This window comes from Typopeltis vanoorti, chromosome 18 (genome assembly GCF_054136105.1).
Source record: "Typopeltis vanoorti isolate ZY-2024b chromosome 18, IOZ_Tvanoo_1.0, whole genome shotgun sequence".
NCBI classification, from domain to species: domain Eukaryota; kingdom Metazoa; phylum Arthropoda; class Arachnida; order Uropygi; family Thelyphonidae; genus Typopeltis; species Typopeltis vanoorti.
In genome coordinates, this window is record NC_143566.1 from 87,620,457 (window position 1) to 87,648,395 (window position 27,939).

The 27,939-nt window shown below is 36.4% G+C and overlaps 1 protein-coding gene across 2 annotated transcripts in view; it reads left to right on the plus strand.

Moving 5' to 3' along the window:
• LOC150096905 (uncharacterized) overlaps nt 1-27,939 on the plus strand; it is an 87,261-nt gene that overhangs the window by 3,897 nt on the left and 55,425 nt on the right. Inside the window, exons 1-3 of one of the 2 annotated variants that reach the window (XM_090408418.1) lie at nt 14,736-14,770; nt 14,971-15,340; nt 20,074-20,215. In XM_090408418.1, coding sequence (XP_090264544.1) covers nt 15,132-15,340; nt 20,074-20,215 — 351 coding nt within the window. In that variant the 5' untranslated portion in view covers nt 14,736-14,770; nt 14,971-15,131. Of the gene's footprint in view, nt 1-14,735; nt 14,771-14,970; nt 15,341-20,073; nt 20,216-27,939 lie in introns of those variants that run through there. The other variant, XM_090408416.1, reaches the window with a different exon arrangement.

Here is a 27,939-nt window from a genome sequence, read left to right on the forward strand (position 1 = left end):
GGCCGCGAACTGCAACGAAGGGAAAAACCAACATTGAAAACAAAATTAATTTCTCTCGAAGAAAAATATTCAAAATCTTGGATCGGTTGAAAAATGGAGAAAACCCAGGAGTTTTTGCAGGGACTTTGAATTTAAATGAATCAACAATTCGAACAATCAAACGAAATGAACATAAAATCAGAGAAAGTGTTTAATGCTGGGTCAACGATAAGTGCAAAGCGCGTTACTCGTGTACACGATATTCTAATGGGAAAATGGAAAAATCTCTAATGATTTCGATAGAAGACTGCACATCAAAAGAAAATTACTATGGATTGAAATCTTATTAAACAAAAAACTCTCAAAGTTTATAAACATTTATAGTGCTGACCGGGTGTTTAATACGGATGAATCCGGGTTATATTGGGAAAAAAATGCAAAAACGCACCTATATTTCGAAAAATGAAAGATCAGCTCCTGGATTCAAAGTTTCCAAAGATAGAATTACTCTACTGTTTTGTAGTAATGCATCAGGTAACAAATCCTCGTGCTATGAAAGATTAAAATACGCACTATTTTATTTTGCCTAAAACATTTATGCATTATGTGCAATGAAGTTTAAGTGCAATTTGTAATTTTTATACTTTTATACTATGTATTTGTGTCATAGTTTATATGTTTACTTAACTTACATGAATTACCTGAATTAAATAAAAATATATTCTTTGTTGGATATGTCATTCTTGTTTATATAATTAAAAAAAAAACGATTTCGGAACATAACCCTATTTTTTCTATGTGATCTGAGACTCGCATAACGCGATGGATAAGTAGATGAAATAGCCAGACCACCCAGCATTTTTCATGGATCAAAACATCATCAGCATTCTACCTTTTCTCATGCAATTACCCCCCCTTCCCTCCGCCGTTAATCCCCGAACAGCGATTTTAGAACCCTTAGCGGATTAACTGTGGTGGAGCGACCTTTGTATCTCTTTAGGTGTACTGTGTTACTTGGAATTTTCTTTACTGTTGTACGATATTTGACCCTTTTTCGCTGCACAATTTATTTATTGTGTCTCTTCCGAAAAATATAAACGAATTTCACATGTGCGAAAAAAATTAACTCTGAAATGACCAGAGATCAGTCTTTGCAACGAATCTATTTTACTAATAGTAAATTTGCTGTCTTTTATTCTTTAAATCAGTGCAACGGAACTAGACAACTTTATGTTCTTTCACTTTACTGACAATATAGAAGATTTTTTTCGAATTTTCAAATGTTGGTTCAAATGTAATGTTTTAAGATGTGGCCCCATAGAGAGTGAGGCCCCAGCTTGCGCCTAATGTGCCTTATGGTAAATGCTGCCCTGACTATAGTTATCCGTAAATGTCACAATCTTAATGATGAAAATGGAGAAACTTTTAATGATACAGATTGATTACCCAAATGGTTGGCATGTCCATTAAGCCAAAGTAATAACTTTTTCCTTTGTTCAAATTATTCTAAATTTTTCGTTTGCGTATCTGACATCCACACATATACATACATATGGCTGTTGAAAACCGTTATTAACCATGACAGGCATCTTCAAATTAAAAAAAAAAAAAAAAGTAATTAAAAAAAATTCGTTATACGACAGAATTCTCTGTACGACAGCAGCAGTAGTCGGAACCTAACGTGTCCTATGACCCGGATAAGCCTATATACAAGTTTGGACTTGGATCACAAGTTGGTGGCAGTTGTATAACGTACTCTCTCCCCATTAATATAATCAATGATGACAGGTAGGTGCAAAGAAGGGCTGGATACCAATTTCAAGTTAGTTAATTTGAAACGAGTGCCGACTCTTCGTTTGAGGAATAAACAGCAATAGATGAGCTATATTTATTTATTTTATTTATATTAATTTATAATACTGTACTTGAATATAATTCAGGTTTTATATTTGACTGATCAGTAAAATAATTAGCTCGTAAATAATATGATTTAGGAGATTGTTCTGATCGTGCGATTTGTGCTGCCATGCTGTATATTGTTGTTGTTGTTATATCGAGAGCCTGTGTAGCTCAGTAGAAGTGGCGTTTGCACTCTACAGCGCTTGACCGCACGAAGAAAGGATTTGGGGGTTCGAATCTAGTCGCCGACTAGAGGAAATTTTTCTAAGCCTTTTTTCGGCCGGTTCCTGAGTTAGTTGATCTCTGGCACGGGCTAGCGGTTTTTTTCTCCCGGAAACTCGGGTTTTTCGTCCCCCGTAAACTCAAGAAAATCGACCGTCGAATCCACATTACTTTCAGATATTAAAAATATTGTGTTAGGGTTAGAGACCACGAGATGGCGACGCTAGCTTGCTGCCTTCTTCACTGATGAATCAGTGATAGCCCTGGGCCAGCTATCTCTCTGATTGGCTGCCAGTGGAGATTGAACTGTCCACTCAGTCTCTGAAAGTTAGATAGGGTAAACGCCCCAGCCTACTCCCTATACGGGAACAACATAGGCGTTAGCTGATTTTATCATTATTATTATTCACATAATTGATACACAGTCAAAATGGTGTTGGTGTATACGGGCTGATGTGCCAGAGTGTCACGTGACTAAAGGCAAGTGCTCATCTGCGCGCCTACGAGGTGCGACCAGTCTTCGAAATGGAAGCGTCCTTGGAACAGCGTTATGCGATTAAATTTTGTGTGCGTTTGCAAAAATCGGCATCGGACACTTTTAACATGATACGCGAAGCTTTCCACGATGAAGCAGTGTCGAGGGCAAGTGTTTTTCGCTGGCATAAAACTTTTAAGGAAGGAAGGCCTTCAACGTCCATCACAGAGACAATGATCAACACAGCAGCGATTATCATCAAGCACGTCAAAAGGAAGCGTCCATTGCTGAAGAATGGCTTCTTATTGCACCACGATAATGCAAGGCCACATATTGCTAGTTGTGTAGTGGACATTTTGCAGAAGAACAACACAGGTATCCTACTACACCCTCCATACAGTCCTGATCTCGCACCGTGCGATTTCTGGCTGTTTCCTCAGCTCAAGAAACCACTAAGAGGCCGCCATTTCGAAAGCAACAAAGCATGTGTAAAAGCTGCCGAGGCGGTTTTGAAAGAACTCTCGAAAAACGGACTCTCACATGTGTTTAAGAAGTGGACGCAACGTTGGGACAAATGCATCGCGTCTCACAGTAGGTACTTCGAAAAAGACCATGTAAATGATGACGATAAAGGTAATCTGTTTTCTGTATAAACATAGTCTTATTACTTATTGAACAGCCTACGTATTATAAATATTGTAGAAAGTATTTATATATATAATTATTACGGTATCTATGTATGCAATTTATCTGAGACATATCTGAGATTATTATTATTATTATTATTATTATTATTATTATTATTATTATTATTATTATTATTATTAACAGAGAGGTCCAAGGAGTCACAGGCTCATCAAAGGAGGCCATACTATTCGCACTAGCTGTTATATCTATTGTTGAATTCATTTACGCTACATGCACAAACATTAATATAATCAATCCAACTTCATCCAAAGAAAATACATTCCGATCACGCACCACTCTGTTAGAGTAAAATTTAACCCTATCCTCCCCTTCTTGACAACATTCATTCTCAACTTTCAAGGATTCTTTCTCTACCCTCTATAAAATGAAAAATTCCATCAACTGAACTCCTGTATAACCCTTTCAGAGTTTGTAAGTCTCAATCTTATCATCCCTTCTTTCTCCTGTTTGCTATGTCTGCAGCCTACAAATTCTCAATCTATCTTCGTAATCAGTATTCCACAATCCTGGTATCATTTTGGATACCAGGATTGTGGAATCCTGGTATCCAAAATGACACGCTGTCCAGTGTATCAGAATCACTATGGAAACCAGGAGATCAGACCTGCACGCAAGAGTCCAAGTGAGGTCATATCAAAGGCCTTGTAAAGAGGCAAAAATAGCATCCTTATTTTTATATGTCAAGATTCGTTTCAGCATTGCAATTATTCTCTGAGTTGTATTTACAATTTTTCGCTACATGATCCTTGAATTTCAACTTCCTCTCCAGTCAAATTCCAAGACCCCTAGCCTGATCAGTGTTTTCTAGCATAATCCTTTGATGTGATTAGATATTCAATATAATACGATATTGAATATCTAATCACACCAAAGGCCGTGATCTTATCTTATTATCATTGAACTGACAACTCTTTTCTCGTGCCACAATTCCAGCCTATTGAAATCATCAAGTACTACGCAACATACAGTTATTTGCTGCTGATGATGATGATGCAAAGATAGGTAGGATAATCAGGAATGCTGTTGATATTATCGCTGTTGACAGTGTAAATCCTTTCCAATGCCATCAGAGATATTGATTGGTCGGTCTTTGCACCACCTTTGTGCAATGGGTTACCATACATTCTTTCTACTCCTGTGGAATCTTCCCTGTTCTGAGACTATATAGCCTGGTCAAGGGAATAGCCAGTTCAGCTTAACATTCTTTTAGCATCCGTGCTAATATCCTATTGCAGAATTCTTATTCAGTTCCTATTGCAGAATTCTTATTCAGCCTGTGCAAACGCTCTAGTACTTCCTCCTCATACACACGAGTTTCTTCATACAATGAAAAGGTAGTAATAATTTCAATTTTGCATACCAGGTTAATAGGTTTTATTATAATGGCTACCTAATTAGTTTATCAATCACTTCTGCATCGGTCACTCACATACCATTTGCATTCAATAGACTTATTTCCTCAAATCCATTCTTTCCTTTACTTCCAGCATAACGATAGAATTATTTTGGGTTGTCTTTAACTTGCAGAGCCAGTTTCTTTTCATATTCAGACTCAGCTTTCCATACAACACTTTTGACTATTTTGGCCTGCTGCTTATAATTATCATAACTGACATCATCCTTAGGTACACGGTATTCTTTCCACGTCGCCTTTTTCTTACTAATCTCTTGCTGAATTAGATTACAAATCTATTTCACTCCTACTCTATTTATTCTTCGAATTCTAGGGACACATTCTGATATCGTATCGTTTAAGTAATTTTTAAACACTTCCCACGCACTGTTGATATCCTTCCCATCCAATAACTGACACCATGGAACAAAACCCAGCATACTCCTCAGGTGGTCATAATTCCCTGCTTTGTAGTTCTGCATTTAGTCACTTTCCAAGTGAATACGGCGTGATCACTGTCACTAACCGGAGGCAGAATTGTTACGTCTTTTACTGGAACGTCCTCTGACACTATAATCAGATCTAACTCTCTTTGACAACGAGTTCCTTTCGTCACATGCTGCTCCAGGAATTTGTCTTGCAACAGCTCAATAAATTCACTTTCATTCTTCTCGTGCGATTTCACAGCTACCCAATCAATATTTGGACAATTTAAGGCCCCCATTATTGACATCCCTTTTCGTACCCAATGTCTTTATTTGTTGATGCATTTCTTCGCCACTACCAACCAAACCACAAAGTCTGTAATAACACCCCACGTATTTGATCTTGTTAGACTCCACCTCATATCAAAGGCTTCAAACTCACTGCCACATTAAAAAATTGTTACTAGTATTGCAATCACAGGTCTTAACTCTAACTAGATTCAAGTCATCTGACATCATTAGCAGCACATCCATTCTCTCCTATCCTTTCTAAAAATACTCCACTCTTTGCACTCTTACCAGTTAGTATATATCCGCTTATTATAGCTAGGTCGCATTAATGCCTACAACACGAGGTCCGAATATATTAACCAAGGCAACAAACTCTACTCCTAGTATTCGTGTGCAGACATAATAAATTACATGCATGTTTTTTTTTTTTATATATACTATTCTCTGTGGTGCGTCACATGTCGACAATTTGCAGATCACTGTTCTTATCTTGTCCCTTACACATGCTTGATAGGTCCAACGTTAACAATGACTCAAATGCATTAGCCAAATGATTTTCGGATAACAGAAAAACAGGATTTATATAAGCTGAGCGAGTGGGGAGAGGTATTTGCCTATAATTATTGCAGAGTTCATGTCTCTAATGACGAGAGGTAAGAACGTTCCTTGCTCATATTCGCGTAATTTTTCGATTCTTTGTTAACGTTGCATCGTGCTTTTATGTTTCTCCTCAATTTACTCAATACTTAATATTTATTTATTTTTCCTTTTTTAATCAGCTAAACGTTATTTATTTCCTTATACTGACCTGGACTGCACAGAGTCCTGATTTTAATCCCATCGAACACCTGTGGGACGAATTGGAGAAGCGATTGAGGCCCAGAGCAGTACGTCCGCAATCTGTGCTCAACTCAATGCTGCTCTAATGAAGGAATGGAGACAAATTTTGCCTGATGTCTACTACACATTGATGGAAAGTTTCCCTCAAAGGGTGCAGGAGGTGATCAAAGTCAAATTTGGACATACCCGTTATTAGGGTTCGCCTACTGGCAGTGGTGTAGCTAGAGCTTTTGCCGCCCCTCTCAATACACACCGAAAATACTACAAAGAGTGAAAACAACGTATAGGGAAATAAATGAAAACACCATGTTTATTTTTGAAGTAAAACTTTAATTTTAACATTCTAAAATGTTATTTTTCTTGCTTTTCTGTTAGCGAAATCGTCGATGACATTGGCGAAGTCTATTTCATAGTAATGTAGGTAATTCTTAATCAATTTTATTTAGAAAAACTTCTCTCACAACTAGCAACACTTACAGCAATTGTGAGGAAAATTCGCAATAGTATTACAATAATTGGAAATGAGTTTCCGAGACTGTATTTTAGAATTAACTGCAAAAATTCAAAAAGGTTCACAGTGCCGCCCGGGGCGGACCGCCCCTCCCTAGCTATGCCTCTGCCTACTGGTATCAATTGTAAATTGCTAAAGTGTCCAGACAATTACTGCTATTCCTTTCTCATCCGTCAATTAGGATGGGATGAGTCACCTAATGAGGGATTTACGACGAATTAATGCAGCTGGCTCGTGACTCCTCTGCTGCATCCCCTAATGGCAAGCATTTTATCACTGTAATCCGTGTGTGTGTGTGTGTGTGTTCACGGGGCCGGTTTGTCTGTTCTGAGGGACAAAAAGTCGAGTTTCAGGGAGAAAAAACCAGCATGCCCGTGCCAGAGATCGACTAACTCGGGAACCGGTCGAAAAAAGATTTAGAAAATATTCCTTTAGTCGGTGATTAGATTTGAACCCAAGGCTTCCTTCATGCAGTCAAGCGCCATGGAGTGCAAATGTCACTTCCACTGAGTATGTTTTATTAAACCAATAACAAATACGGTAAATGCATAATAGTCAAAATAAATACATAATAGATGATGATGATGATGATTAGTTTCCTTTCATCCATATGGATGGTAGTGGCAGGCATGCTATCATACTAGGAAAGTGACTATGAACAAGGTGGTTTCCCATTGTCTTCCTTGCCGTACTATATCCTATGATTGTAGATCCGTGTGTGTGTGTTCAAGGGGCCGGTTTGCCTGCTTGCTGGATGATTTTCCCCCAGATATACTGGTGGAAAAAACCCTGCTGTCCATGCCCAAGACTGTTAGCTTGATGAGGAAGATCCTTCAGCTCTTCACGTCTCCGACGGGAATCGAACCTAGGACACTCCCTTCCCCAGGTATGGCTGCGAAGCGCACAGTCACCAGGCTAACCACGTGGAATAAATAGATACATCATATATTTACATATGCTTTAATCTCCTTAAGAGTATTACTATTTGTTACAGCTAATTCATTTTGTAAATTCACTTGTCTTAGTCATTAACAGTGAATAGTTACATGTCACTAATTACATTATTCGTTTATTCAGGTTTTAACTCTTAATACCTTTGTTTTACTGTTATTAACTATTTAACTGTTAGCTCTTTTAACACACCATTATTTGATTGCACGTTCAGATTTCTTAAAGTTCACTTAGCGTTCCAGAAATTTTCTTGTTAACTGATACTCTCTCTCTCTCTCTCTCTCTCTCTCTCTCACACACACACACACACACACACACACACACACACACACACACACACACACACACACACACACACACACACACACACACACACACACACACACACACACACACACACACACACACACACACACACACACACACACACACACACACACACACACACACACACTTATTCGATATTCTGTGGCATCCATTGTTTCACAAGACCAGATTTCTTCTGCTTTTTTACAATAAATCATCATGTGGTAAAGCGTTTCTTTACAGAAACGACAGATTGCAAGACTATCCAACGGTATTCCTTTTGCCACAACCCACATTTTGGTTGACAAACACGATGAAATTTAAGAAAATGTTTTATAGAACGAACTTGTTGAAAGACGAAATACGTTGTTTAAAATTGAGTTTAGTTCGATCTTTCCTCTTTTTTGTTCTCAACTTTGCATATTGCTCTTGATTTGGTATGTAGTACCTTCTCAATGCCGTAATTTTCTTCTAAAAACCAGTCTCCTTCAGCCACATGATGGGCTTTTTTTGATCGAAGGAAGAGAGCTGATGACTTTGTCAGGAAGGCACTTTTATAGAAACGCATATCCATGGTATGATTTATTATGTATTATGTGCTTTTACTTCGCTAATAGCTTTGATTATCAATGTTTGTAGGTGTATATGATCGAAACTTCCAGCTTCTGTTATATGGTACATTGGTTCATATTGTGAACCCCATATGTATGTCGCAAGGAACCTATGAATTTTATCTGCCCATTGTCTATAGTATGGAATGTTATGTATTTTGTACCACAGTCGAGCGGCAAAGTACATATTGCAAATCCTAACTTTGCCGCTCACAAAAAAGGCGATTATTTCGCATATTACTATTTTTTTTATCATTTTTTGAAATATGGCTTCATACAACTCTTCCCGTTGATCTACATATATGTGTAGGCTTTCAATATTTATTCCTAATACTGGCAAGTAATTTTTTCTTAACATTCCCGCCGGTATTTTAGGTTCCTTTTTCCAGTCGCCGACCACCAAACAGCAAGACTTCGCCACGTTCATCCTAAAAGCTGAGGCCTTTGCAAAGGAGTCCAGTATTCTCATTCTCATTGTTTTCTCCATTGAGATTTCATTTTCTAGAGTGAGTGTTATGTCATCGGTATAAGCTAGCAATTTTGCGTTGCTTTCTCAATGAATATTTGTTCCTTGAATTTGTTTATTTGTGTTTATTGCTCTAATTAGTGGTTCAAGTGCCAATACAAAGAAGGTCACACACACACACACACACACACACACACACACACACACACACACACACACACACACACACACACACACACACACACACACACACACACACACACACACACACACACACACACACACACACACACACACACACACACACACACACACACACACACACACACACACACACACACACAGAAAGAGAGAAGGTATCCTTGTCGTACGGAACAGTTGATTTGAATAGGTGCGGTGATTTTTCTATTTATGATTACACAGCTTTCTGTGTAATCATAAATAGAAACTATGGCAATGTTTTTTTGTTTTTTTTTTCCGGCAGATTTTGTTGGTCCATATATACATTAATAAATATGGATATTTTGTTTTCTATTACTAGATATATTTTTAATACTTTATGCCTTATGGGTGCATGAATAAAACCCGGGTTGGGTTTTATTGGTTATCAGTCCATCACTATTACTTTTATTTGCAAATTCGTGGATTAAGATATAATGGGCATTCTTTTTTCAAAATTTTGTACTGGTTCTATAGAGCAAATTTTTGTTTCTTGTAGCATTATAATATATGGAAAAGATTTAAATATTTGGTTTACTAGTAAATTTTGAATATCTTTATGATTTAGACCAGTGTTTCTCCAACTTCAGATATCCGCGTACCCCTTCTTAAATTTTCATTATTACCAAGTACCTCCTAATTAATTAATTAAAAATTAATTACTTAATTAATTAATTAAAATTAATAAATTAATTTAAACTATTAAATTAAAATGAAATATCTATTTTATTTGAATTTATATGTTAATGTAAACAAAAAATATGATTTATTTTTAAATTTTGGTTCTCTAGAAATGTCAGATGACACACTCATCAATTTCATTTGATCCAGATCCAGATCCAATATCAACGTTTTCTTGTTGCTTACAGCTACTTGTATTTCAGTGGCGGCCCATACATAAGCACTGCGACACTGCAGCACCCCAGGAAAAAATGAAAAACATTAAATTTTGTTTGTGTTTATAAATAATAACAATGCTTACAACATTATATAAATGCAGTACAACATGTTAGAGGTTACAGCTTATGTTTTGACATTGACTGAATAGTAAATAACTGGAATTGTTCGATTAATGCTTTAGATTACGAAACAAATGCACTGCGATCTAACGCTGATATTCGTTTGTTCTTGTCATTGCACGTTACGTCATTCCCAACTGTAACTGCTCAAACGGCAGTGTATTTTTAGTAAGCTTACACGCCTTATTTCTGTGAGATATGAAACGTTTATTATTAGTGCATGTGCCTGGTGAACTATTTTTTGTGAATCTTATTTTATTTTGTTAAAATAACAGATAATTATTTATTTATTATAGATACAGGGCTGAATTATGACGAGTGTCACTGTTGAAAATATGAAAAGAATTATATTTTTTCAATTATCGTTACACGAAACAAATGCACTGCGATCAAACACCGATATTCGTTTGCTGTTCGTTGCACGTTACGTCATTAGATATACTGCCGCTTGGGCAGTGTATCTTATGCCTGCTCTCGTTATTTCTGTGAGAGATGGAACATTTATTATTGGCGCGTGTTCATGGTGAACTATTTTTTGTAAATCTTATTTTATTTTGTTAAAATAACAGATAATTATTTATTTATTATAGATACAAGGCTGAATTATGACGAGAGTCACTGTTGAAAATATGAAAAGAATTATATTTTTTCAATTATCATTACTGGAAACAAATGCACTGCGATCTAACGCCGATATTCGTTTGCACTTGTCATTGCTAAAAAAAAAAAATCAACTAAACGCCTTTTATTCCCTAATAGGGAGTAGGCGAGGCCTTGTCATTGTCATACGAAACTTTTATTATTGGTGTTTGTTCGTGGTGAGGATGAAATATTTTTAATAAAGCAATTTTTAATATGTAAATTTATTTATTAATAAATTCGTTGCTGATTAGGAAAAAAAAGTTTTTTTTTTTTTGTATATGCAACACCCACACTTAAAATTTTCACCGGCTGCCACTATTGTATTTGCTATATTGCTCTCTTTTTGGGGTTTTATAAATCCAATCTTTAACCAATGATTCATACATAAGAATTTGAAAGCTAAAAAAAAAACTGTATTTACTCGAATATAACTCTAACTTTTTTCCCAAAATTTAAGCTAAAAAATCGTGTTGCGAGATACGTGCGGGAATTTTCGGAAACTAAAGTTTTCAGAAAAAAAAAACTGAAAATGGTGCAACTTACCAAGAAGCTCCTGCTGGCTATCACTACTTTTGGCATCGAGAACAGTTTCTTTGTGTACATCGTCAAAGTCATCTACCCAAATAGCGTCATCTTCTTTCCCATTATTTCAAGCAAAAATTACCAGTAATTTACAAGACTTGAGATACATAGAGCAACGAAGAACTGCATATGATTGATGCGGTATTAACAAAAGATCGCGCGAACCAATGAGATTAGCATTTCAACAGTTCAGTTGAAATGCTAATTCCCTTCAACCGAATTCCATAATATCTGAAACACATTCACTATATATTTCTTAGTTTTAACACGTTAACGACGGGGTTGGTGTCAAGCAAAACCATATGTTCCACCGGCAACATATGATTTTGCTTGGTCTATACAGCAGTTTCTGTTGGAGAGGGGATGCGATTCATTAGTTAATGCCGTTTTATCCCGGTTGTCTCTAATTTTGCACTGTTTGTTGAAAAATATAACGAATCCTTTAATTATGCATAGCCGACAATTGCCACGTACCCCCTAACGACCTTTCGCGTACCCCCGGGGGTTTGCGTACCACACTTTGTGAAACACTGATTTAGCCCATTAAAATTCAGGCTCATAACTTTCATGATGCGTTATTTATAGTATTATTCGTACGGATTTCTTTTTTCACTGCCTTTTTTTTTTTTTTAAATTTCTTGCTTTTGTGATATTTGGAGTGACTTATTTTCATCCTTCTGTTTTGGGTTACAAAGGCCACTCGTTATCACTGGTGATGTATACTTTATTCCTCTTTGCATTTTCATGTTACCAGTCGTTTTAGGAACACCCTTTATTTCGTTATTTTTCTCAATTTGAATTATTTCAATTTCCTGTCCAGATTCTGTTTCTAGCGTATTTATGCTTTTTTCTGTTTTGTATTTTAATACTTTCGTCTGTTTTTCTAATTTTTTCAATCTCTTGTTCAGATTCTGTTTCCAAGTATTTTTTATTGTTTTGTTTTTTAATACTTTCTTCATTTTTCGTGGTTGTTTCAGGTTCTTTTGGGGCATCATCTTATGGTGTACCTAGACACTTTTTATCATCTTCTGCTTTAATTTTCTCTTCAGGTTTTCCAGTAATTTCTGTCAGAGAATGAGAATTTGTCTGAATGCCTTCCTATGACATAACTTTCTTATCCTGAATTCTTTTCAGGATAAAGAAAGTTATGTTATTTCATTTCTTTTTTTGTGTTTGTGACTTTATTGCTGTTTGCTTACCTTGCACATCATCTTCCAGTTCTATTTCATTCATTTCCCGATCATCCACTTTCCTCCTTAAAACAGAGGCATATGTACTTCGGGTATAATTATCAGTCATATGGCCGATACGAAGGCAATTCTTGCATTTTGGTTCCACGCATCATCTTCTCAGATGACCTATTTTCTTACACTAAAGCATAAAGGTGGTCTTCCTGGAATCACCACAATTTCGATTATCTTCTTTACATGGATAATATAAAGAATTTCATCGATTTTTACCCTTTCGTTTAATTATAGAATAACTTTCTTTTTATTGCTGAGAACATGTGCCCAATCATCATTTTTAATCGTGGCGTCTATAAACTGTATTTTACCATCTTTTTCAAAATGTAATGCAATCAATATATTTGGCACGTGCGTTGGCATCCAGTGCACGATACTTTCTACTTTCCTAGGAGAGCTTACGTTAATAATTTGGAATGTTCCGTTTCTCACTTTAATGTCACCCATATTCGTGAACCTTTCCTTAACAGCCAATCGTTTAAAGCAGCGCTTCCCAAACTGTCGGTGCGACCCCCTTGGGGGCCGCAAGTTTTGTTGCGGTTTTGGTCGTAAATAATGAAAGCAAATTTTAAATGTTTTAAGATTAAGTACTAATTTTTTTTTAAATCTTAAAAGAAACGTATTTAATTTTTAGTATTTCTTTTTTTTTGTTATTTTAATGAAAAAAATCCACATCGGTGTTGGTTCACAAATTTTGCTTCCTGCGTATTTCGGGGCTTAATGAATATTAATAAATATATGCTTATTCACATAAGTTTCATTTCAAAGGTATTGATAAGAAAAAAAAAGCTTACAAACGTAAAATTTTAATATAAATTGTATTGAAATAAATACAATAAATATTATAATAATATAACGTATTATATAATAATACGTTATATTATTATAATTTACATCCATAAGTTTGGGAAGCACTGAAGAAAGACATAATTATACATCAAGTGATCAAGCTGCCATACGTCACTTCCTTTTATTTCCTTTTCCAAGCCTTTTATTATATCTTCGGCTGTATAATGACCAAACTTGGGGGTTACATTTCAAAATAACTGTCCTTGACCAGTCTATGTCCGAGGATAGGTTTAATGATTTTAAACGGTCTAAATTACTAATTACCGATTTCGTTCCACTAACCGTTGCTAAATTCTCTTGACCATTACTGTTGGTTGAACTGGGTTGGTTTAACGTTATTATTTCTCATTTTCATGTTTTCTGGATTTGACGATAAACGGGATACAAAATTACTTTACTTGTTAGATTGACCTTCGCTATTGAAAGCAAATGAACCTGACGGACTTCCATCGCCACAGATGAGCTTTAAGGGCGAGTGATGCGCCATGACACTCTACACATTGAAGACCCTAGGAATTTTTTTTGTATGACCTTCACACTGACTGCGAAGTGACCGGTGATCCCTGATAACTGATATTGGCAAAATAAGCAGTGGCACTGTTATGGAGAAACGTGGGAATATCTGGAATATCGGCATCACGATGTAAGAGAGCATTTCTGACAAACCACGGAGCGTTGAAAATCATACGGAGGCGCTTGTTTTGAATAACTTGTAGCTTTTTGATGTTGGTAGGGGAAGTGTGACCCCCCAGGCCAGCGATCCGTAAGTTAACGATGGTCTGATAATTGTTTTGTAGATCCGTAGTTTGTTTTCAGTGCTGACTTGACTTCCTCTATTGAGGAGAGAATAGAGTTGCGCAATTGCAGAGTTTGCTTTTTTGCATGCATAAACTATGGGGAAGTTAAAGTTTAAATGGTTATCAAGTTGAATGCCTAGATATTTGGTGCTAGATCTCCATGGACCGGTGATCCCAGTATTCCGTTGGCTTACTTAAGCGTGACGGCGCGGATAATCCTAAATAAGCGTGAACGATTTCGCTTGCCATAGGAGCACTAAGCTACACAGGCGTCAACAGCGCCACTTCCTCTTTCACTGAGCTACACAGATTCTTCACAATTCAAATCCAACAATACCAAAGTAAATAAAAACTAACTTGAACTTTAATTTACACTACACTCTTGTCCATCCAATGGACAAGAGTGTAGTACCTTTAAGCACCAAGATTTTGTCTTGAAACAACAGCAATTTTATAAGTAGCTTATCATTATATCACGAATTTTCTCTTTATGAATATACTTTATCTTATTTTATGGTTGTATATCTCATTTACTTTTCAGACTTCGTTTTAAAGATGACCAAATTTGATGTAATTATCCGAGTTTGTTGACGTTTGGAATAAGTGCATTATTAAAAATTACGCCATCCAATTTAAAGGTGATTGCTGCGACCCAGTTTCGATAAAATTAATTACAGCTGCATCTTTCTACTTCAGAACAGCATGGCGCAGGAGCCGATGAAAGTTACCGTGATAGGAGCAGGTGCAGCAGGATTATGTGTAGCGCGTCATCTTTCTGATCGACGTGATCAATATAATTTTGTTGTATACGAGCAACTGGATGCTGTTGGTGGTACGTGGAGATATACAGATGATACCGGTAAAGATAAAAATGGAATTCCAGTTCATTCAAGTATGTACAGAAATCTCAGGTATACTTTTTATTTGCAAACTTACTAACATATAGAGAACATATATATGACAATATGGATATATATGTTTTTTATTTGCAAACTTATTAAAATATGAGCATTATCATTAGATGTACATAAATTAACATTATAACAATTAGCAAGTGTTAATTCATAATAATAATAAGGCTATATGATAATATAATAATAATAAAACTAAGAATTCTAAACAGTAGTACGACATGTTTAAAAAAAAATTAAGATAGTTAAAATAATTAGTGGAAGATAGATTTATTATTATTGAATGGAATCCCTATGCAGTGTCCCAGAACTTATGGAAGACAACTCCCCATAAACCAGTCTGGTTTGTGTGACTGCTCCACACCATATAAATCTACTTCAAGTGATAGTGTGGTACATCAATATCTCAGTATGAATTTTTGTATGTGACAGAACCCAGATTTCTGGAAAAAACAAAACAAAACCAAAAAGTGTCCCTTTTATACCAGACAGGTAGATTGGTCTTCATTAAAATACTACAAAAAGGCAAAACAACGTATAGGGAAATAAATTAAAACACTGTGTTTATTTTTGAAGTAAAACTTTAACTTCAACATTCTAAAATGTTATTTTTCTTGCTTTTCTGTTAGTAAAATCATCGATGACAATGGTGAAGTCTATTTCATAGTAACCTAGGTAATTCTTAATCTATTTTATTTAGAAAAACTCCTCACAACTAGCAACACTTACAGCAATTGTGAGGAAAATTCGCAGTAGTATTACAATATTTGGAAATGAGTTCTTGAGACTGTATTTTAGAATAAACTGTAAAAGGTCAAAAAGGTTCAAAGTGCCGCCCAGGACAGATCGCCCCCCTAGCTATGCCACTGAAGCAGCCTCAGCAAGCAAATGGTACAGTGTACCCTACATACCATGGGCTATGGAGCTGATGCTCTAATTGTGTACCACTGTTGACAGCTCTTCATTGGGCATTGCACCTCGCCTGGTGTTAGGACATCAAACTGGCCCACTGCAGAGTGGATTAAAGTCATGTAGTCTGATGAATCCCATTATCAGTTGTACCAAGCTGACAGGAGGATGTGGCATTGATAGTATGAAGCATGGCTCCATCATGCCTGGTCAGTTCTGTTTAAGGTGGTGGTGGTGGCTTTGTGATGGTTCGGGGAGCCTTTTATTGTTGCACATTAGGTCCCTTAGTACAGTGGTCTCCAAACTTTTTTGATCACATACCCCCAAGACAGAAAAAATAAATAGCGCATACCCCCAATTGATTGAGCAAAAATATATTGTAATAAGTATTATAAAGAGGAAATATGCCTTGCATCATCATATAATAATTAAAAAAAGCTAGATATTTTTACACATTATTTTTATTATTAACAGCTTACAAACATATTTATTACAATATTTAATGTGAACAATGGCCTTGCATTTCTTTCATAATTTCTTGAAATTCTAGTTTGATGGCTTCTGATACTGTGATACGAAGGTCTAGTTCCAAGTTTAATTTATTTCAGTATTTGGTTTTAATACCTGTCATTGCAGAAAATGATACTCCCCATAAATAAGTAGAACCAAACGGTAGGAGTGCATCACTTGTTGTGTTTACTAAATTGCTATACTCGGACTTCAGTTCCATCCACCAATTGTGAAGAGATTTCTGTTGAAATTCGTTTTTCAAAGTTGTGTTGTATCTAATGTCAATTAATTTATTATAATATTAATATTAATTCACTATTTCTAGTGTAAACATAAAAGTAAGCACAAAAAGGGCATTGGAATTGCCCAGAAACAATATATACTAAAAAATCGTTAAACTTACTACTAATAGTCAAATAATTAATACAACTGTATTGTCATCTGTAGATAGCAGGATAACAAAGCAATTTTCCTTCTCTAGTTGGGCTTGTCAACACTAGGATGCTCTACAAACAATGGCAATGATAAGAAGTAAGAGATTTACTACCTAGTTTTAAAAAACATGACAGCTTTGCCACAGACAATTATGTGTGCAAAGTCGCCCAATGTGCGCTACTCGCAAATTTAAGTTTACAGGATCTTTATAACGTCTTTGTCTATATTAGATATATGTTTAATTGATGAAAGAAAGTAATATTCTTTATCTTTAATTAATTACTTAATTTTTTTCCTATCAATATAAAACTTTTTTTGACGTACCCCTGCGTATTGACTCGCGTACCCCACTTTGGAGACCACTGCGTTAGTGTGTCTGGAGACGTCCTTAAATGCTGCAAGCTATCAGAATGTGCTGGTTGATTATCTACACGCTTTCACAGCCTTCGTACAACCAACAACTGATGGTCTGTTTTAGCATTAATGCACTGCTCCACCAGGCTGCATCCACCCAGGCATGGCTCGAGGAGCACTCATCTGAGTTTGGGACCATTCAGTGGCCCCCAAGGTCCTTGGATTTTAATCCGATCAAATTTCTCTGGAATGCTGTAGAACGTGACATCAGATCCATGTATCTGGGACTGACATCTATGGTGCAGTTGTGGACAATGCTGCAACAGGCGTGGCTGGAATTATTGGCAATCTTCTGGCATCTGGTGGAATCTATGCCTTGGAGAGTACAGGCTAATGTTTGTGCTACAGGAGGAGGAGGGCCGACATGCTATTTGGTAGGTATCTCTAATGTTTTGTCTGTTTAGTGTATGTTGAAGCTCAAAATATTTTTAATATATCATGCAAACACTTTATTTCAAAACTATTTAATTTAGCTTTCTGTTTCTTTGTTAATTCCATGTCTCTGAAGGGTTTCAAAAGTAGTCCCCAGTCCTTATCTCAACCCCCCCCCCTTCTGATGTTGCTTGCTGTGCAATAACATAACTTTTTATTTTTTTTAGACATTTTTTTATTATTCTCACATATTTTCAGGAATTTGATAGCTTCTAATAATTACCCATATTGTCTCTGTATCAGTACTCTCAAAAGCTTTTGAAAAATCGAAAAAAGTTAGATGTAAGGTGGCTCAAAATTCTATGTTTTGTTTAGTGACATTCCTTCAAGTAAAAATGTGATGTATCCTCTATCCATCTGTTCTTAAACCAATGTGCCTATGCCGTAAATATGTTTTCAATCTCACTTTTAATTCTATTTATCAAAATTTTAGAGAAAATTTTTGTAGGTATTGACAGTAGACTAATTCCCCTCCAAATTTTCACATTTTGTGAGATCTTCTTTCTTTGAAATTATGGTAGTCATTGTTTGGGTATATTTTCAGTCTCTATGATATTATTAAAGATTATTTGCAATTTCTCAGCAGCAAATTTTTTTTTAAAGTTGTTCTAAGTATTTATATTGATATGTTATCATTGCCATATGATGTCCTGTTTTTCATTTTTTTTTGTTACATTCATTATTTTGTTTTTAGATATTGGTTATAATGTAATATTAAATCTATACTTATAGGAGGTTTGTATACATTACTGAAATTATTATTATGTCAGTTATATTGTTTTCTCCATTTAAATCTCCTCAAAGTGCTCTCTCTCAATCTTTTAACATCTTGTCCTCTTCACTTAGCAGCACACTATTTTTATCCCTTTATAGCATTTGCTTTCTTCTTTCTGAGCATATTCTCCTTGCCACCTCATACAATTCATTTTGTTATGACACAGCTTCCAACAAAGTTGTATAACATTGTGGTGAGAAAGATAGGGATTTGCAGTTTATAGAGTGTAATGAATAGGGTACATTTCCTGAGAGTGTCATGAAGGTCTACTCGGTGATTAAATGTAAAACAGCTGTGGCATGATACAGTATTAGTACCACATGCAAGTTACCATGGGATCCTGAAGACTAATCATGGAATTGTAGCATTTAGGTGTAAACAATCAGCAATGAGGAGTGTTCTTACTCCATAGAAATCCCGTTTTTATAATAGCAGCTAAAAATTGACTTACTCTTGGTATTAATCCTAACCAGTATTTTTGGGGTAGTACTCAATGGTATAGTGTACCACAGCACCTTTATATTAACAGTGACATTTTGACATATGGTACTTGGTAAATGGTAATTTTTTTACATATTTACTCTAGTATACTAAACAAAGAGTATCAGCACCTATAGTGTTAAGCACTGGTCCTAACTATAGACTAATCTTCACTTTTTTTTCTTCTTCTTCTTTTTTCTTATCATTATATCATATGCAATTAAAATGTGTTTATCATTTTTCTGATGCAGTTTTGCTCCATTCATTTAATAATGCTGTCATGCGACTTCATTATTATGTTCCTATAGCACAGTTCTTTCCATATTAATTTATAAGAACAACCTAAAGAATTGGTTTCTCCTTTTTTAATGTGAACTTTTCTTCATTAAAGATTCCCCTCCCCTTTACTTGACTGCACTTGAATTGTGGAGCTAGACTATAGTTTATTGTAATATATATATTGTGGTGTCTGCAAGGAGTTTGAGTGTGTTTAAGACACGGTATGATGAGATGTGTGTGATAAAAGGACCTCCCAGATGAGTCTTTGACTCCATGAGGTCTTGGGTAATAATAATAATATTGTATGTAGCAGGTGATAGATGATGGATCAAATAGTGTTTGTAGTTTAGAGTTGTCCTACATGACACTTCCATGTGTTCCTCAGCTATAGAGGTATCATATAATAATAATAATAATACATTTAAAAATAGCATAAGCTAACATTTAAAGTATCATGAGTTAATATTTGTGTATTATACTTTTGCATTGTTCTTTTTAGAACTAATCTTCCCAAAGAAGTGATGGCCTATCCAGACTTTCCTTTCAGTGAAAAATATGAAAAATCTTTCATTCATCATACCGAAGTTTTGAAATATCTAGAAGACTATGCAGAACATTTTGATTTATATCCGTTTATTCAAGTAAGTTTATATTTCATCGTAACAATCTTTACTTACTTTTGAATATTATTATTATTATTATCATCATCCTAAGACCCCCCCCCACAGTCAAACTCGTCTAGAAGTTCCATTTGTCATACACATAATTCATTATATGGTGCCTTATACACATTAAAATTCTCTGCAGACAATGCATGGAAATTATTAACAACTCTCCATGCAAAAACCTGCTTCTTCCCCCCTTGCACACACCATCCTTATACAGCTTCCAGGAATGATCTTTTGTTCTCATCCAGTCTCCCACCATTTTATGAAAAACCTTTTCACTGTTAATCCTATAACAACCTGTTGCCAACTTGTATGTCTCTATCATATCACTCCTATCCATTAGACTATAAATTGCCTCGTCTCAAACTTTCTTCATATTCAACATTCCAGAGATCAGAAACTATTTTGGCCAATCACTTCTGGATTCTCTCCAGCATCTTTTCATCCTTTTTAAAACCAGGTGACCAAATCTGTGCACAGTAGTCCTTATGTGGCCTAATCAAAGCCTTCTACAATGAAACCAGAATCTCTTTACTACTACAAGTCAGTGTTCTTCCCATCATTGTGTTGTTCACACAATTTTGGCAATATGTCTGCTAAATTTTAGATCTTTATCCACCATCACTCTGAGATCCCTTATTTTCTCCACCTCCAACAATATGTCTCCACCAATAGCAAAGTCTACATCTCATCTTTGTTTTCCAAATTTTAAAACCTTCTATTTCGCAACATTGAACTTGAATTCCCACTCTTGTGACAATTCACTGTTTATTCAAGTTTTATTGTAAGGCCACAACATGTATTTTACTCCTCATAGTTTTTCCCAGCTTTCCATCATCTGCAAACAGCTGTACATCCCTATTCAAATCTTTCTCAATATCATTGACATACAGATTAAACAGCAATGGCCCTAAAACAGTCCTGAGGCACAGCACTAGTGACTTTCCTCTTCTGCAATATTGCTCCACCATACACAAGTTGCTGACATCTATCAGATAGCCTGTCTCCAGTCCAATATATTAGTCTAATATCCTACCCCATCCGCTCTAGTTTGACTATCAACTTATCATATGGTAAGCTATCTTTCCAAAATCTAAGTATACTATGGCCACACTTTGTAGAGCTCTGCTTGGCTTTCTGCCAAGAATAGTCGATTTATACTGAAGGGGAGAAAGAAATGAAGGATGTACAAATTGGTCGCCAACATGCGAAATCATGTGCTTTCTTGTCTGTCACTGTATTAGTTTAAAAACTACAATGCTCGTAAAAGAAAAGCTAAATTTTCCAACCTGTAATAATAAACAAACTCATCCCAGAAGACGGATTGATTACCCTATTATCGGAATGGATTTTCCTTTTTGTGACATGCGCAGAAGTGTTGAAGGGTCTCGAATCTGTGGGTGTACTATATATTATTGTATATCCACCTATGTCATCCAATGCAGTTGTCACCTTATTGTAACGAGTAAGTAGATTATTAAAACACGACATCCTTTTAGTAAATCCATGCTGTCCATCAAAGATAATACCATTGTTGTCAACCCAGTTTTGAATACTGATTCACACCAGCCTCTATAACACTTTAACCACAACACCTGACACACAGTTTGGCCTATTATTTGATGCTTGAATTTTGTCATCGCCTTTATGAAGCAGTACAACCTTGCATTCCTTCTACTCCTTTGGAACTTGTCCCAGTAAGATTCATATTAAACAATGTCAAAGAAAATGTCCATTCCCTGGCACATTTCTTTAAAACACATTGTGTTATATCATCATCATCAAGTCCCACAGCCTTATTAATATCAATATTAAATCCAATTATTTCAAAACTGAATGTTTGTAGAAACCATGAAAGTTTGTAAGTTGACTTGAGAATTTACAAGAATACAATCTTCAGCATCTCCAAGTTGCCTTCGCTTGGACTACTTAGAAGACACGAGCATTGCCCAAGAGTCCATATATTCATCTTTTATTAATCCATTTGATAAAGGTTTCATTGGCCTGACAGCTGTTTTGAACTGGTTGATTCTCTTCAGAGACCAGGCAGAACCCTTAAGAGAGCAAAAACTCTGATTCAGTACTAAGGAAATCAAAGTGTCAGAGAAATGTATTTTTCATAAGTGAACTCTTGGTTGGGTGCATAAAAGCAATTACCAAATAATGAGCCAAAAGGCTTCCTCTCAAAGGACTAGAAACTCATAATTTCTACGAACATTTAGCTTTGAAATAACGTTGAATTTAATATCTGCTTTGCTCACGTAATTTTACATCACTGAAATTAAGCCTTTTGGCTCTTTATTTAGTAATTATTAATATCAGGTTCCCATTCGTCACTGAGAGGGTGGCATGAGTAGAGGCGATTTGCTTGCGTAGTAATCCCAGGCTGGCACGGTTATATATACGGAGTGCTTTTTTGGAATGGAAATTGATCTTCATTTTAATGCAGTTCGGTATCACTCTTGTATCCTGACATCTTTTTAGAAAGGCCAGCCTATTTAGTTGCCTAGATAGTCATAGTTTTGACTTACCATATTGCTTGGATTTGCGTGCTAAATCTTCTCCATGAATGATTAGAATTCGTGTGTAGAGGCTTAAGTGCTGTGAGGACATCATGTTGGAGGCTTAATGGATTTTTTACAACACTCAAAATGAATTAAAATAGAATTTAATACTTCCTATATTAGTACTCCTATATACTTCCTATATTAATACTCCCCCACCTTACATTCCAGGCCACCTACTACCGCCCTTAGAGGGCACTCCACCTAGATAGGACTTTAGTGTCACCCACGTGGTTGGGCTTAGTATTGTAAGATTTGTGTGTGCATGTTACATTAATTGTTTTTGTAATCCCCATAGATGTCCTAGTGACTAGGATGAAATATAGGAAGTATTAAATTCTATTTTAATTCTTTTTGAGTGTTGTAAAAAATCCATTTAAAAAAAAGGCATTTGACAGGGTACCACATGATAAGCTGATATTTAAACTGCAGCACATGGGTTTAGACATCAGGTTAGTGAACTGGATTCAGGATTGGCTATCTGATAGAAATCAGAGAGTTGTGTATGGGGCAATATCAAGGAAGCAGAAGGTTACAAGTAGGATCCCACAGGACTCAGTACTGGGACCTATATTGTTTAGCCTGCATATCAATGATATTGTCAGTGGATTGCAAGTGGATGTTCAGTTGTTTTGCAGATGATGTGAAGCTTGGAAGGGTTATTAGTAATAGTGCAGATGTGGTGGCCCTGCAAGAGGATTTGAATAAACTGAACAAATGGGCAAATGAATGGGTAAATCAGTTTAATTAATACAGCAAAATGTAAAGTCTTGAAGTTTGGGATACATTGAGGGAGGCTGCATACTCTGTCAGAGGAACTATATTGGAGGAGAGACAAGGGATCTGGGGATGATGACTGATAGGAACATATCGCAAAGGTGGTGAAGGTAACCCAGAGGATTGCTGCAATACTGAGAAGGATGCTAACCTGCAGAGATAAGAGTTGTCATTAAAAGATGAAAGTATAAAGCCCTGATCAGACCACATTTGGAGTATTGTTCTCAAATTTGGTCCCCAGAATTTGAAAAGGATAAATTAATTGTGGAAAGGGTGCAGAGGCAGATAACAAAGGTGGTATCTGGACCATACAGTATTAGTTATAAAGACAGGCTGAGAGAATATGGACTACAGAGTTTAGTGGATAGAAGAAGGAGAGGTAATATGATTGAGACTTAAACTGTTGAGAGGTGGTTACAGGTTGACAGTGGGGAGTTCTTTCGCTTGGTGGAACAGAGGGAAAGAGTGAGGACAAGGGGGCCATCCCTGGAAGTTACGAAAGGAAGTTGTGAGCAAGAGGGTGAGGAGTGGTTTCTTTGCATGGAGGGTGGTTGACCCATGGAATACATTGCCCGATAGAGTGGTGAGAGTGTAAACAGTCAATGAGTTCAAGGAGGTGTGATAGACTCTGGTTTTCAAGGATGGGCCTCCCACGGTGAGTCTTTTGACTCCATGGAGGACTGAATCATCATAATAATAATAATAATAATAAATGAGGTGTCAAATCTCCCTCCACTCCAGTTGGTGATAGTGACCATGAAGCGATTATCTAGTGAAGAAAGAGTATATGTGGAACTACAAGGCTAGTGATTATGAGAAACTCAGGAGACAGCTTGCAGCTGTAGCATGGAATGAGGAGTTGGGTGTAAAGGAGATCAATGCTGCCTGTATTCCAAATGAATCTAAATGTATTCAAAAGGTCAGAAAGTTAAATAAGATAGGCATGAAATGGATAGATAAAAAGATTAAGCATGCAATACACAGAAAAAGAAAAGCATTATAGAAGTAACAAAAGAGGAGTGATAATAATAATAAAGATCCTTCATCCTTATGAATATGACATAATGGAGACTTCATAGCAGTGGATGATGAGGAGAAGAGACTGACTGTGAGTGAGGAAAAAGGTATATCCTTTTTCCTCTCTCCGCACAGAGAGAATTTCAAAAAATAAAAAATAAACACGTCAAGAAATATAGCAACCTGGTTAAAAATAAACCACAACCACAAATTCAACCACTCCAGACAGTAGTAAACCTCTCTTCCAAAAGGCTCAATGACGATGCTGTCAGCGCCCTTTGCCTCGGCTGTAATTTTGCCATCGCTCTGAAGGAAGTGCCGGTGCTCGATGTTATGGTTAACATCGAATGGGGGATCGGTCGCTTACTGTCGGAGATAGCCAACAACATCAGGCTTGATGTAGCCAACATCCTCGCTCATTCTTCACCTCCAAAAAAAGCAACTTATCGTATGCCCAATGCATGGCTCTCCTGAAACTACGCAAAGAAAAAAGTATCGTAATCGCCAGAGCGGATAAGGGTAATGCCACAGTCGTTCTTATACCAGTGAATACAATCATAAAATGAACATTATCCTCCACAATCACGCTACCTACATCCCGCTAGAACACGACCCCACAAAAATACAGGTTAAGAAATTAAAAATCTTACTTAAAAAAGTAACCTCCTGGCCCCCTGATGTCACGAAAAAACTTAAACCTTTCCGCTCCCGTCCCCCCCCCCAAATATATGGTTTACCAAAAATCCACAAACCCAGTTCCCCACTCAGACTTATAGTAGATGCCAGCAATGCACCTTGCTACAGACTGTCTAAACAGCTGGCCAACTCTCTGACCCCCCCTAACCGGAAGGTCCACTTCCTATATAAAAAACTCGACCCATTTTAAAGCCCTCACAGAAAATTTAATCTTGAATAATGCAGACATATTGGTAAGCTTTGATATCTCCTCTTTGTTTACCAATATTCCCTTAAATGACACCTTATCTCTCTTAGAAAACGTTTTTCCCTCTGACATCTTAGATCTCTTTTCCTTTGCCATTAACTGTGGGTATTTCTCTTGGAAGAACAAAATCTACAAGCAGATAGAGGGAACCGCCATGGGTCCCCCCCCTCTCACCCCCCTTGCCAATTTCTATATGGAAGATTTTGAAAAACGAGCCATAGACTCAGCCCCACTCAAACCTTCTATCTGGCTAAGATATGTAGATGATGTGTTCTCTATTTGGCAATATGTCTGCATTATTCTCTATTTGGCCTCATGGCCCAGACACGTTAGACTCCTTCCTCAGTCACCTTAATAGCCTACATCCAAGAATCCAGTTTACTATGGAAAAGGAAAAGAATAACTGTTTACCCTTCCTATACACCTTAGTCACACGCCTGCCTAATGATACACTTGCCTTCACTGTATACAGAAAACCCACACACACAGGAAGATACATTTACAAACTCTCCCACCACCACCCCTCACAACAATATGGCATCATCAAAACTAAGAGAGCCCACAATCTTTGTTCCAGTGGAACCGCCCTTACTACTGAGCTTAACCACATACACAACAATGGCTACAGTGAACACAGTATCAAAAAAATAATCAGTTCTTCCCCCATTCCCCGTCCTTCTCGTCAACAAGATTTTAAAAATTCCATCACCATACCCTACATCTGTGGCACATCTGATAAAATAGCCAAGTTACTAAAAAAGTACAACCTACACACACAGCATATAAGCCCTACCGCAAACTTGCTACCCTTATCCGTTCTACGAAAGATCAACTCCCTCCTCTCTCGCTGCCTGGAGTTTGCAAAGCACCTTGCTCCTGTAAGCTGGCGTACTTTGGACAGACAGGCAGATCAGCATCCATCCGCCTGGAGGAACACAAGTCTTACATATGTAAACATAACTATGGCCATTCAGGCTTGGCTGACCGTGTTTTGGACACCACCCACAGAGTATCATGTAAGAAAACCACCATGCTCCACCACAGAAAATTCAAGAAAGAGAGACTTTTCTTAGAAGCAGCAGCAGCTCTCAGAAACCAACCAAATCTTAATAAATACGGTTGCATTAAGCTTCCGAAGATTTGGGAAACACTCATCACCAGAGGTCCCACCTTACATTCCAGGCCACCTACTACTGCCCTTAGAGGGTGCTCCACCTAGATAGGACTTTAGTGTCACCCACGTGGTTGGGCTTAGTATTGTAAGATTTGTGTGTGCATGTTACATTAATTATTTTTGTAATCCCCGTAGATGTCCTAGTGACTAGGACGAAATATAGGAAGTATTAAATTCTATTTTAATTCTTTTTGAGTGTTGTAAAAAAAATCCATTAAGCCTCCAACATGATGTCCTCACAGCACTTAAGCCTCTACACACAAATGCCTTTTGTAAAATCCAAAAAAATGGCATAATATGCCTTTCCCTCATCAACTGCTCTTGTCACTTTATTATAAAAGGTAATTTTATTACTAAAGCAAGAGCACCCCTTGACTCTCACAGATAACATTACTCTCATATTTTATATCAAATGATGTCATTTATAATGATATCCTTTGATGAGATGATCAAATCCAAGATCCTCAGTACTCGTGTGCCCTCTGTTACATACTGCCTGAGGTAGTTGTCCTTCAAAAACTCAAACTCATTTTCTTTACTTCTGGTTGCTATCTTGTCATCCCAATCTATATTACCATAATTAAAATCACCCATAATGATCACTCTTTTTCCATTAATTAATAAAGAAACGTAAAAAACCACAGTGATATCTTTAATTAGTAAAAGGAACAAATATTTCATACTAAAATTAATAGTATATCTTCAGTGTCAGTTATAGGAATGGAATACAAGCAAAACGTTCGGTGGATCGCCTATTAAAATACAATTGTTACCACGTGCTAGGAAATAATAGAAATTAACAAATTTAATCTATTAAGATAAATGGTTTTTTACATAAGATAAAAATCTCCCAGATCTTTGAGAGAGACAGACAGTCATTTCTATTTAAATTCGGTCAGTGTAAGATAGTTTCACAACTTTCTTTGAATAAGTGTTCATATTTGAATCTGCATCTATGGAGGAGAATAGCTTTATCCCACTGGACACTATGAGTAGAGTCAATACTGTGCTGCGCCAGACCAGACTTCAGAGGTTTGTTATAACCAATATAATATTGATGTTCTTTTATTCTTTTTTCCAAAGAATGGCCAGTTTGTCCAAAATAAGAGACATCGCATTCACAAGGTATTTGGTAAACGCCAGCCAAAGATAGAGAAGACAGTTTATCCTTTGTAGAAGGTAATAAAGAAGAAATTTTGTTGATAGGAATATAGGTTGGAAT